Here is a 13,877-nt window from a genome sequence, read left to right as displayed (position 1 = left end):
CCCTCCTATTGAGTAACTTATGTAATTTTAAGTTTAATTTTTTTTTTATCTTTAGAAATTAGGATTCCGCTTGCAGGTAGTTAGGGGTTTGGATTTTGTATTTGGCATACAATCTACACCACTAATTATTTATTTATTTATTTATTATTTTTTTAATTGTTATTACCATTATTATTATTATCAAAACGTTTAATTTATGTACTGCCGGAATAAAGACTCTTACTTCCTTATTCACCAAAATTTGAAACGAACATATGCTGATATATTTTTAATTGTATTTTTTCATAGTTTTCAAAGTCAGATCTTTGCTTTATTGTCTACTTTTTTGAAATTAGTTAACCCGTAAAGTATAATTTTTTTTGCAATGGAGTTTGATCACGTATTGTTATTCCCATTGTTGGTTTCGCTCTTAGTTCTTTTGATTATGAAGAACCCAATTTTGCTGAGAACCGTTTGAAGCACCAAAACAATCCAATAACAATGAAGAAATTGAGGAAAGTTGTCGGTTCAATTTCAAACAAGAAAGCTCCAAAATCGTCAAGTAAGAAAAAGATTGATGATTCTGGACGACCACGTCTATCGAAGGTTTAGTTATCATTAAAATATGTATTGACAACACTAATCTATGTATAAGATTTCATTATACAATTGTTATGATTATATAGTGAATTCTATAATGTGTTCGTATACATGTGAAACAGTATTAGATTATATTTTTTACTTGTATAAGGTTTACATATACATGTGAAACTGTTGTATGAGGTTGTTTTTTATTTGTTTTGACAATATAATTCTATGTATAAGATTTCATTATACATCTATTAATACTATATTATTAATTGTATAAGCTTTACACATACATGTTTAATAATGTTCTAAAATTTAGTAACCTTATACATGAAACTATATTGTATGAAGATATTGTAACATTGAATTGGTTGATCCATACAAACGCTTCACTACATGTATATTACTATAGCATAAAACGTTACAATGATAGAGTAAAAAGTTCATATTCATATCCAATGTATAATAAATCATTATACATTAATTGTACGATTAACAGAACTTACTCATTAAACATTATACAATTAAATTTCAAATGTATAATGAACCCTTACACATTACTTTGCAACATTAATGCAAATTTTTACTTAACCATTGTATTATCAGATTCCATACTTTAGCCTAATTTAACATTTATTAATCATTGTATAGGATAACATTATATATTAACTGATTAGTTATACATCGACATTTTTACAATTAAGATTTAACATGTATAATGAACCCTTACACATTAGTTTGTAATATTAATGCAAGCTCTTACTTAACCATTATATTATCAGATTTCATACTTTACCATAATTTAATATTTATTAACCATTGTATATGATAACATTATACATTAGCTGGTTGGTTATACATCAACATAATGTTGATCTTATACATCACTGCCATGCAATATCTTATCATTTCAAACAATCATACAATCTGTAATATATGTGAAACAGATGCACACCAACTAAATATTACTGTTAGCAGCAAATATACTTCTGGAACAATTAAATCGTCTAAAGAAAATGAACTAACAATCATAAACGAATATAAAATTGAATAATCTTATTGAAATATAAAAAAAAAATTATTAAGAACTGAAATTGAATTAACATTATTAAAACTAGATCATCCATTTTTCAGATTCATTACATGACAATGAAAGCTGGTTATCCAAAATTAACATTATTAATCACTTGCTTCTTCCAGATGAACACGTAAAGTATGAGCCAACATAATTGGATTGTCACATCGAAAAATAAACTATCTTTTCAGATATCCTTTGAGAAAAAATCGCAGGTGCGTCGCTTGTGAAGAATTACCTTTCACAATATACTTTACTTCTATTTTTTTCAACCTGCATCAATATCTAATTTTGTAGCAATCGTCGAGATCAACCTCAAATATGTTATACTTTCCGAAACAATCATCACTTTTGTATCGTTCATATACAATTTTAGACTGTCAAGAACCCGAATGCCTCAACAATATAGCGATGTTCATATTGATGCTGTCAGTTGGAATAAACAAGATCTTGAATAAATCGAAACAATAAGATTTTGATGTTAGCCAAGAATTGTTGGAGAAGAAATCGAATTTTCAATAAAGTTAATTGTTGTGAATTTTGAGAGTAAAACATCAATTTGAATTACGGTTACTATTTTTAAGGCTCCACCAAATCAGAAAATAATTGATTGCTGTTAATTAAGATAGAGATAATTGCAGCTGATTTTATTTCTTTAAATTTAGTAAGATAGAGATAATTGCAGTTGATTTTATTTCCTTAAATTTAGCCGAAACAATTATCTTATACATTCGAGTTATGTATGAGGTTAGGTTGACACGTATATGTACTTTTCAAATCATGGAGAGAGAAAAGGAATATGGGATACAATGTAATTAATTAGTTTCATTAAAGGTGAAATTTCTGTTGTTTATACGAAAAAAACACTTATATGTTGTTAAGGATGTGGCCTATCGGTAGATGAAGGGGGTGAAAATAAGATAAATCTGAGGTCTAAATTTTATAGAAATGAGAAAACCTAGGATGATTTTTTTTCATTTATCATTTGTCTGTGCACAAACTTTTCTAATAGTTCTAATGATAGGAGGTAGAAAAATTCGATGAGTTAGTCAATATGCGTGCAAATGGCAGTCGAAATATAAGCCATGATATTTTCATGTTGTCATTCTCAAGCTGTTATAATTCTAACGGTTCGTTTGGTATATTGGCTTCGATAAAGAGGGATAACTCATGAGTTGGGATATCCATAGACTATTTTATATACCACTTTCGATATGAGATGGCAATTTCACTATTTTCCTATAAATGATGAAATAAAATAGTTTGGGAATTATTTAACGCCTCTACCACACGTTTCTAATTGATGATAGCTGCAGTCATTTATTTTCCGTATCCAGGTGTACCAAAGACCCCTAACTATATAAATTTGTCCACATTAATGACTAATTGATGATAGCTGCGATCATTTAAATGTGCCATGGATGATACCATTATGCATCACCAATGGTTGTAGTTGAGTTTTAATTATCATCATTCGAATGATTTTTTAAGATAAAATTTGTTGAGTAGAATGGATATAATACATTCATCCTTAATCATATGCTTTGAGTTCAAACTCTGAAAAAAAAAAATAAAAAAAATCCTGATAGGAACGCTTCCACGGAGTAGATACCATTTAAATTTTAAATTTTAAATTTTAACGGAGACACTAAAATTTATATTTTTTGTTGCTATAGCATATGCCTCAATGACAAAATCTAAATAATAGAACACTAATCCCAGTGTTAAAACAAGGATCACTAATAATTAATATATATATATATATATTATAATCTAAAAGCGGTAGAGGTTATATATATATAAACCTTAAGTGTTTTTCCAAAAAAAGATTATTTGTATGTAGTCAAAATCTACCCTTATGAGCTGCCATAAAAGTGAATGAAATTAAAATTAAAACAAAAGTATATGGTGAATAACAGGCACTAAAAGTGCCAGAGATACAGCAATATCAAGTTGATTCCCAACAACTACGCGTCAATCCCATACAAGTTGGGGTCAGCTATTTTCCGTCATGCTACTGCAAAAATAAAAGACATTACTAGGATTTGAACTTTAAGTATATTTCAAACTTCAAAACTTTCTATACATTATCTATCTGTAGTAAGTACAATTAAGCTCGCTGGCTCGCTCTTTCTAATTATATTTACACAAACTAATCTGTATAATACAAGGAGAAATACGAAGAAATTTAATTTAAAAGAGGCTTCTCTACATCGAACTCACTTTCTGATGAAGAATTAGTCATATTATTATTTAGAAATCCTTCACTCTTTTTCGCCCAGAGCACGAAATATAGTCCCGTAAACATCAGAAACATACCACCTAGGCTGCAAAATAAAAGAAAAACCTATAGCAATTAAGTACAAATTTGATGCAATTGAAAAAAAACTAGACTGCAAAAATTTAGGTTATGGATTATAAGTAAATTATGTTAGCTACGAGCAGTTTAACGACAGATTAACAATGAAGTATATACATAAAGTGAAGAATGTATATATTGATAAGGTGTTTAATTTACCTTCCAATTGTAAATCTGTCCTTCAATGTGACAGCAGAAAGAACCACAGTTAACAGAGTTCCAACAGGGCTAAATACAGATACCAATACTGGTCCTCTTTTCTTCATTGCCCAATTATTGAAACTTACACATGCTCCACTAACTATACCTGCCTATTATAAGCCACAAACAATACACAATGTGAAAAACAAAAATTAAAAATTCAGCGGTTTGACTTATATACGTTGATAGTGTAAATATCTTGAGTGTTGAGTATCGAGGGATTGATGAATTACCAATAACGAGTAGCCAATTATGTCGGGGATTCTTATGAGGGGCAATCCAATCTCCACGGAGCCTTGTTGTACCAATTGTACCATTCCAGTCAATACCATGCCTATAAGTGAAGTTATAGCACATAAAGAGATTGGTGCTGGAAAATCTCCTAGTGTTGCTGCCTGCAAATTCAAATTAGAAGATTTAATCAACACTTCGCGAAAGATGAATTAAACTACCAGTAAATTGCTTAGTAATTTTCTCTGTGTCGTTCCAATTTTTGTATTTTCTGTACCTGCAAGACAATATTGCTCGATAACACGATAATTGCTGCCATGAGGTATAATGAACCTTTGATCTTTTCTGTGTCAAAAAAGTTGTCTTTGTCATGAGGAGGTGAAGATGGCAAATCTCTTTGAGCATTTGTGCTTTTTTGCATTAGGCTCATAAGTATAGCCCCTGTAACACACATTAATGTTCCAGCAAATTTAGCTCTGCTGTATTTGCATCTTAGCTCCACTTTCTCTAATCTGCACATAAAAATCAGATTGAGACTAATATAAAGTAGGGAACAAGAACAATAACACCGCAATCGAGATCAGCTATATAAGTTTGTCACGCACCAAGCGTGGGCAAGGTGGACACGAACCTTATGACATTCATTTTACTACTGGATGCCGATAAGCGCTACAAATGACAAAAGCTATATAAGTATACAAGTGAAGGCCAACTGGTCTAACTGACACAAATGACAAGTGTGACCGGTATATACAACAAGACAGTTGTGTGAGTTCAGATTCCAGTAGAGGCTTCGTAGACATTGTGGTTTCTTATGATTATTATAGCCCATGCGTAACAAGAACTTCTGATAATATATTGTTAAATTAGTTATAGAATTTTGTTGTTTAACGACAGAAGTTATCCGTTACTAATTCCTGCATGCAACAATTGATATGCAAAAAGAGAAAAGATAAAAATTAAATTGGAAGGTGGAATACCCAAAACCCCAAGCAATGAGAAAGATGAATCCTGGTGCGAGATTTGGCATAGCTGTTGCCATTGCTGGTGAGGTAAATTTGATACCCTCCATGAACAAAGATTGGAATAATGTGACCCTGCCAAACAAATAAGATTTGATGAGCTAATAGCATTTAGCCAATGCTAAAAGCTATATTGTTTGGACTCTCTAAAAATGAAGTTAATCCACCAAAAATGCACAGGACGATCCAACAGATGGACTCGCACCCAGAAGAATTTTTGAATAGTCAGAACAACGTAGTTCAAAAATATCTAATTGAATAAATTTAAAACCTTTCCCAACTCCGAATCAAAAGTATTAAACTAACTAGCTCCTAAATCATGCTATTTAATTTTCATCAGATACAAATAATTTTCATTTCCCATCAATGTTCCTTGCTGGGAGTCTTGGCATCACTGGTAAAGTTGTTGTCACGTGACCAGGAGGTCACGAGTTTAATCCGTGGAATTAGCCTCTTGAGGAAATACAAGGTAAGACTGCGCAAAATATATTCTTATGGTTCAATCCTTCCCAAGTCCCGCACATAGAGAAAGCTTTAGTATACCAGGCTACTCTTTATCCAGTCCTTCCCCAGTCCCCACATAGTCGAAGCTTTAGTGCACGAGGCTACTCTTTATCAATGCTCCTTGCCATTGAAGGGAAAAAAAGTAGGAAGAATGAGAAGGTGAAAAGCAGAAAAATGGCATACCCTCCAAAAGAAATTAGAAATAGTTGAATCAATAACTTTATACTCATTTGCCTGGGCCATTGACTCCTGCATGCATGCAACATCAATATGCGAAGATAATAAGCAAGCTAATTAGGAAAACTTGCCAACAGATTAATATATTAATTAATGAAATAGAAAGAGAAAATAAAGATAATTAATTAGTACCTTTCAAACATGACGCAAAAGGGACAAAGAATTAGAAATGTAGCCAATGAAGACAAGATTATGAGAGAAGAAGGCTTGAAGCCTAACAACATAAGATAACTAGAAACCACTGAATTTCCTGCATACATGAATTGTACCCCTACTAATCCTCCTATTATTGCAAAATCTTCAATAATTTCCCTTTTTCTACTTGAAGATCCCATTATCATGTTTTTTCTTTGTTTACAAAGAAGAAATTTCGATTCTTCTGGCTTAATCTGTCCTTCTTGTCTTTGTTCAACAGAAATTTCGATATCCCTCTGGCTTAATTTGTTCTTCTTTATCTTTATTCGCGCAGAAATTCTGATATCGCTCTGGCTTAATTTATCCTTCTTTTTCTTTGTTCATAAAGAAATGCCGATACCTCTGGCTCAATTTATCCTTCTTTATCTTTGTTCAAAAAGAAAATTCGATCTTCTAGCTCAATTTATCCTTCTTTATCTTTGTTCGCAAAGAAATTTCGATACCTCTGACTTAATTTGTCTTTCTTTGTCTCAGTTCAAGAAGAAATTCCGATATCCGTCTAGCTTAATTGGTCCTTCTTTATCTTTTTTTGGTAATATCCTTCTTATCTTCGTTCAATAGAAATTCCGATATCCCTCTGATTTAATTTGTCCTTCTTTATTCCTTTTTGTCTATTCATCTATTCATGCATGCATGCATGAAAAATATAAACGGAAAGATATATACTTTCGGCTTTTCTTTTCTTCTTCCAACTAACATTCAAAGAAGAAACACAACGAATATTCTTCCTATAATCTACCAGTCAAGGTTGTTGTGTTATCTTATTTAATAATTAATAATACTATATTTGATAATAACCTCTTTTTTAACCATATTTAGAACGCCTACTTACTATATTTAAGTCCCCTTCATATGTATGAGGAGCCCAATCCTTTGGCTATTGATATCGCAAAAATCTAATCAACCATTTAATTTCAAAGATTGTCTTGTTGCTATAATAATAATAATATTTCTGGTCCCTCATTTACATCGTATATTGATTTGATTCTTATGATATACGACTAGTCCACTAATACGCTTTACCTTCAATAAATCAAAATATGTGTTTCTGATTTCTGTTTACTATTTTTTTTTTTTCATTTTTACTTATTACGTTTCATTTTTTGAGAATTAAATTATATAAATTTTAACCAACATTTTAATTAAGATGTCTTTTTTATCATATTAATATGAGAAAAATTACAAATTATTATATTTTTCTTATAGTTTTATCTAATTATCTATATCTATATCTATAATCTATAATCTATAATATATATTTATAATATATTAAAAGTGAAAAGATCTCTAGAAAAGTGATTTGAACTTTTTGTCCTTCATTAAAAAACTCTTCTTTAGACAAAACTGTTTTTTTTACTATTTTTATCAATTTATTATTTAATTATTTTTATGATATTAACTAAACTCTTAAAATATACGGGATTCCTAAAAAAAGGTAATAAATGCTCGTATAAACGTATGAAAAGAAAAAGAAGAAAGAAAGAAGAATCTACATAAAACTCTAATTCGTATGATTTTAGTTTGTATAATTTTGGTAAATAATTTGTGAATCAATTAATATTTTCCTTTGTACTAATCAATTAGAAAAATACCCCTAAAAAAGGATAGAAAAATACTCTTAAAATAGGACTCTATTAAGAAAATACTTCTATAAATATTGACATGCATATTAAACTAGAGAAGAAATCAGTTTACTTATTGAAAAAAAATACTTAATTTTCTAGCCATCAACTTTATATCTTCTTTATTTCCATTCAAGTCATATTTTAGGGTCAAAATTTCCGCTCAGACAAAAATTATTTTCAACAAAATTGAAGCTTTGTGATCAGTATTGTTTTATTTTGTTGTAGTTTACAGGCCATAGATGAATTTACAGGTGGTAGATGAATGTCAGTCTGCTTTGAAAATTCTTTTAGGTAAAAGTTAGGTCAATTCTATTATTTTTATATCTCTGTTTCGAAAAAAAAAATTAGTTTAAAGGTAAAGATTTTTTGTATTATTTTGATATCTCTATTATCGTATTATTTTGTTATAGTTTATAGGTGTTAGATGAGTGTCAGATGACTTTGAGAAAATTTTCGTATAAAGGTTAGATTTAATTATATTGGTTTAATGTCTCTATCATCGTATTATTTTATTGCAATTTACAAGTGGTAGATGAATGTCGATCGACTTTAACAATTTTTTGGTAAAGGTTAGGTTTAATTAAATAAATTCTCCAAAAAATGTTGAATTTAATTATTGTATTCATCTTTATTATTTAAACAAATATCCTATTTAGCGCAACGTTTGAACTCGATAAATTGAGGTACACGCGCGAGGCGCATACACCTAAACAAGTAATTTTAAAATATTGAATTAATCTTATTCATTAGCTTAAAAATTGGTCAAATTAATACTCAAAAAATAAAACACGACAAGTAAAAGAGTTAACTGAGAGAGTATATTTTATTCCACATCATGAGTAAAATAAAAAGAAAATATATAAATACCCTCCTAATGTTGGACCGTTTTTTCAAAAAGATATTTGAACTTTGTGAGTGTCCTAATACCCCTAAATAATTTTGAACCGATATTATTACATTATTTTTAGACGAATTCCAGTTTTAAGAAGTAGGTGCTAAACACGCACCAATTAAAACTTGACACGTCTGACTTAATAAAAAATACATATTTTTTAATTTTTAATTGTTTTTAACTTTCCATCAAAAATACTTTTTGATTTTCTTTTTCCTTTCCACCAATCATTTCACTCCATGTGTTTCCTCTGCAACCAATCCCCTGAACTTCATATTTCTTTTCCTTCTTCTCCACAAACATCTTCAATCCCTCCGGCCATTACACAGCAATTAGAAAGCATTCTTATAAAAAATAAAAAAAGAATTAGCACTTTTTCAACTTTGATTAAGTTATTAATATGAAATTAATCATCCTTTTATATGAATAAACTTTGATATTTTAAAGCAATGAAGATTTCGAGAAAAATATTATCAAAATAAAATTTCATATATGAAGACTCTCTCAAAATCCGTAATTGAGAGACATCACTTGATGTTGTTTCAAGACTCAAAAATGGATGTTATTTAAATGACAGAGCTTTGATTTCCTTGACACATGACATACGTGCCAAAATGGTCCTGAATGAATCTGGATTCTTGAACCGGGTAACTTGGCAAGAGAGTAAACAAAAATGGGTGCAATTTTGGTCTGCCCATAAGGACCCTTGTGACAATTATGAATATTGTGGAGAATTTAGCAATTGCAATCTGTTCAATTTGGTTGAATTTGAATGCAGTTGTCTTTCAGGGTACAAGCCAAAGCTAAAGCCGACAATGAATGCGTAAGGAAGAAAGATGAGAAGAGGAAGAGGAAATAATATGAAAGATTCTCATTCAATCAACAAAATAAAAAGAGGAAGAGGAAAAACTAAAGGCAACATTAATGAAAATTAATGGAGAAGAAGAAGGAAGAAAAAATAAAAGAAAAAAATGGAAAATGAAGAAAAAAAAAATACTAAAATACAAAATTAATAAAATGGATTCTTTTTATTACATATGACACATTTTAATTTGCTGGTTCATTAATTTTTTTTCATTCACGCGCTTTATGAAATTTTTGGTCAAAATGGTGTATCTATAATAGTTTAGGTAAGATTCGTACGGTAATAAATCAAAAGTATAGTTTAGGTAGTTTAATGAAAAAATCGAACAATATCATGGCATACTTTATGTATTTTCTCTGGAAAAAAAAAAAGAACAACTTAACAATTAACATAAGCACGCCTAAATTATAGTGAAATTTTCAGTTACACACCTATCACCACAACTTATTTTTATCATATCATTTACCCCCTTCATGAATTACCTAGTAGAAAAATAAGTTAAACTTTCATAATCATTAAGAGTCTGCAAAAGCTAAGATGATTAACTTGAGGACCCTTCAAACCATAGTGAAGCCATCATACAAAGATGTTGATACAAATTATTGAGCATTCTAGAAAGCACCTCAGCACCTAAAATAAATAAAGCCGGAGAAAGAGGGTCGACTTATTTCAAACTCCCAGTAGAGTGGAAGAAACCATGTCATAGAGTACCAGTTATTGAACTTAGTTATCCAAATCATATCAATAATTCTCTCCCCAAAGCCCATCCTTCTAAGAACCAAACAAATTAAGGACCAAGAAACCCTGTCGTATGCCTTAGCCATATCCAATTTAATCACAACATTACTACTTTCATTAGGCTTCTTGATACAGTGAATGATCTCCTGATCAAGCATGATATTCTCTGAGATGTTACTACCTTTAACAAATCCCAACTGGTTTGGGGAAATCAGGGTATATAGGCAGAATAGAGGAAAATCTGAGACTAATAAGTTTAGAAATTATCTTAATAGTGCAGTTGCTTAAACTTATGGGTCTATATTTCGACAATTTATTAGGATGGTCTAACCTTTGGGAGTAAGACCAAATAGACATGAGAAAAATATTTAGGCATAACATGACCAGAAAAGGAGGACTGAACCACCTGTATTAAATCATGCTTAATAATGTGCCAACAAGTTTGAAAAAACTTGCGCCATTCATGTCATCAGGTCCAGTTGCAGAATTTTCTTCATCTTATATGCTGGTTCAATAGTTCCTTTTTGTGGTCGACATTGCATTTTCAATTGTACAACGAAAATATATATGCAGTGTAATCTCATAAGTGGGGTTTGGGGACGGTAAGATGTACACTTACTTACGGGGTAGACGGTTGCTTCCACCCTTGGCTCAAAAGAAATGTAACCAACACCGGAAAGTAAAAAAGAAAAAGAGACAACAATCTTAGCTTTGTGATAGATTATTACGATATAATCATTGTTACAATATAATCATTCAAACCTCTTAAAAAGTAATATAGCATTCAAAACCTTTTGATATTTCCCGTCAGACTATTTTTTTCTTTACATATGTTAAAAGTAAGATTGACTTTAGGCTTGATTCTGAGATACTGAGTAACTCCCAACATAATAATGGTCCTTCATGTAAGAAGTTGAAATGATTCATGACTTTAATTTATAATGTAAATGGGTTAAATTTTAAATTGTTATTCAACTCTATGGTCTTACTGAATTATTGTCACCACCCGAGTCGAGACCCTGGCCGCGATGAAGGCCCGAGCATCCTTTTTCTTTCTGGCAATCATGCACAATATTCAAACAATATAAAGAAATGTAGAAATTTTAACATACAAAAACATGGTCAATTTCATAATTCAAGTGGGTAATACGAAAGGAAACTCTTAACATTCAAAACATCAGACACCAGTCTGCGAAATCTCTAAAAAAAATTTCAAGAATCAACATTTGTCTAAAAGCAAAACTGGGACAAGGCCCCCAGTCAGACCATGAATCAGAATAACTAACAATGTCTTATAAACCCGACCTTCCAGAATAGGAAAGACTCACCAACTGCAAATCTCAGACACACCAATCTATTGCTTAGCGGAATCTCAGGACTGAGCCTCAGATCCTAAAATATAGGGGATCAATACAATTTACTGGTATTGAAACAATTCAAAATAAAATCTTTTACTTCGCAACGTAGATGAGAGCATTTTGTAAAACATTACATATAAAATAAGTAAAACACATGGGCATAATTTAGAATTTCAAATGCTTTCTTTCAAATCATGACTCAACACCTTGTTATTCTTCTTAGGTAATTGGTACGTACACCCTACAATCTGTAATTTCATGGGCTATATGAAATCCGTCCTTGACTCGGCGGCCAAGCCTCGAATTCAAGTGTGCCGCAAGAATTGGAGTTTTTATAAGTCGGTATTCCCCCTTACAAGTATCTTTTTACATGATTAATTTAAACACAATCTTACTTGTTATGCCAACTTAAATTGCTTATTTTAATTTAGCTTTATGTGTCATGTTAGTTCAATATATTTTATTTTCTACTACTCATAACTAACCTTCTTTATCTACATCACATATTCAGGAATAATTCTTCTCATCTCTCAAATCTACCGTTATATTATGAATTTCTATGTTCTTATCGTTCTATTTGTCGTTTTAGTAGAATATATTATAATTTTTGTTGTTCATATCTCTATTATTGTTTTGTTATTGTTTATAGGTGGTAGATGAGTGTTGGACGACTTTGAAAAAAAAAATTGTGTGTAAAAATTAGATTTAATTGTATTATTTTGATGTCTCTCTCATTGTATTATTTTGTTGCAATTTACAAATGGTAGATGAATGTCGATCTTTACATACTCAAAAGATATTAAATCTAATTATTATGTTCATCTTTATTATTTAAACTAAAATCCCAGTTGTTTTTTTAATCCTATTTGATTTCTACTTGGTTTCTTTCAACCAAGAAACACCGAGCTTTTCCTCTCCTTCTATATAAACGCTTGAACTTTTTTCTTCATTGTTCATTGTTATAAACACCTGCAATCTTTCATTTTTTTTTTGTCTCAGTACAATTTTAATAATTTTATTTTCAGATTTTTTGGCGTTATATCATCTCTCCCTTTTTACATGATTAATTTAAACACAATATTACTTGTTATGCCAACTTAAATTGCTTAGTTTAATTTAGCTTAATGTGTCATGTTAGTTCAATATATTTTATTTTCTACTACTCATAACTAACCTTCTTTATCTACATCACATATTCAGGAATAATTCTTCTCATCTCTCAAATCTACCATTATATTATGAATTTCTACGTTCTTATCGTTCTATTTGTTGTTTTAGTAGAATATATTATAATTTTTGTTGCTCATATCTCTATTATTGTTTTGTTATTGTTTGTAGGTGGTAGATGAGTGTTGAACGACTTTGAAAAAAATATTGTGTATAAAAATTAGATTTAATTGTATTGTTTTGATGTATCTCTCATTGTATTATTTTGTTGCAATTTACAAATGATAGATGAATGTCAATCTTTACATACTCAAAAGATATTAAATTTAATTATTATGTTCATCTTTATTATTTAAACAAATATCCTATTTAGTGTAATGTTTGAACTCATCAAAGTGAGGTACACGCGCAAAGCGCGTAGAAAATATTCATAATCTTGAACAGGATATCATTATTAGATATGGGTTAGAAGTAAAACGATACTTACATATATTTTAAGCAAGTGAAAAAACTAAAACTACTATGCTTTGAAAACCTAGGCAGCAACATAGTAGAGAATTTATGACAATTTCTGACGACAAAGCTGTTATTTGCTCTACTCTCAGAAATCAGCGTGGTGAAGCTATAAGCAGTAGTATACAATATTGAAAAAAATATATGAATTAGTAAGAAAAGCAGTGGATAGCATTTAAAGAAATAATGTGGTATGTTAAATGATAATAGACATCAAAAATAAGAAAATAGGTGTATGAGACTAATAATCGACATACACAATGATCCCAGACTTTCGCTACACCTAAATGGAAAGTTAAGTCAAAGCATAACATGCTATAACATTAGA

General features: G+C 30.2%; 1 protein-coding gene across 2 annotated transcripts; it reads right to left on the bottom strand.

Moving 5' to 3' along the window:
* Positions 1-3,489: 3,489 nt before the first annotated feature.
* On the bottom strand, positions 3,490-7,205 carry LOC107852929 (WAT1-related protein At5g47470). Of its 2 annotated transcripts, XM_016697971.2 has the most exons (8): positions 6,329-7,177; positions 6,143-6,208; positions 5,414-5,530; positions 4,711-4,945; positions 4,436-4,597; positions 4,161-4,312; positions 3,866-3,969; positions 3,492-3,659 (listed from the first exon to the last, which is right to left on the bottom strand). In XM_016697971.2, the coding sequence occupies exons 1-8, from the start codon at positions 6,535-6,537 to the stop codon at positions 3,652-3,654; spliced, it is 1,053 nt and encodes a 350-aa protein (XP_016553457.1). In that variant the 5' UTR covers positions 6,538-7,177; the 3' UTR covers positions 3,492-3,651. The 2 variants fall into 2 exon arrangements, with proteins under 2 accessions (XP_016553450.1, XP_016553457.1); XM_016697964.2 differs by having other exon boundaries at positions 3,490-3,969; positions 6,329-7,205.
* Between the last annotated feature and the right edge of the window lie 6,672 nt (positions 7,206-13,877).

This window comes from Capsicum annuum, chromosome 1 (genome assembly GCF_002878395.1).
Source record: "Capsicum annuum cultivar UCD-10X-F1 chromosome 1, UCD10Xv1.1, whole genome shotgun sequence".
Taxonomy (NCBI): domain Eukaryota; kingdom Viridiplantae; phylum Streptophyta; class Magnoliopsida; order Solanales; family Solanaceae; genus Capsicum; species Capsicum annuum.
Note: the sequence above shows the minus strand (reverse complement) of the source record. Positions and strands in the feature narration are given on the sequence as shown.

What these genes read in the sequence shown, in the direction of transcription:
- LOC107852929 (XM_016697964.2), bottom strand. Translation starts at nt 6,537, where the DNA reads ATGATAATGGGATCTTCAAGTAGAAAAAGGGAAATTATTGAAGATTTT. An exon ending in TAATTGGCTACTCGTTATTG is followed by an intron (nt 4,313 to 4,435) that starts GTAATTCATCAA and finishes GGCTTATAATAG; the next exon opens with GCAGGTATAGTTAGTGGAGC. An exon ending in GACAGATTTACAATTGGAAG is followed by an intron (nt 3,970 to 4,160) that starts GTAAATTAAACA and finishes TTTATTTTGCAG; the next exon opens with CCTAGGTGGTATGTTTCTGA.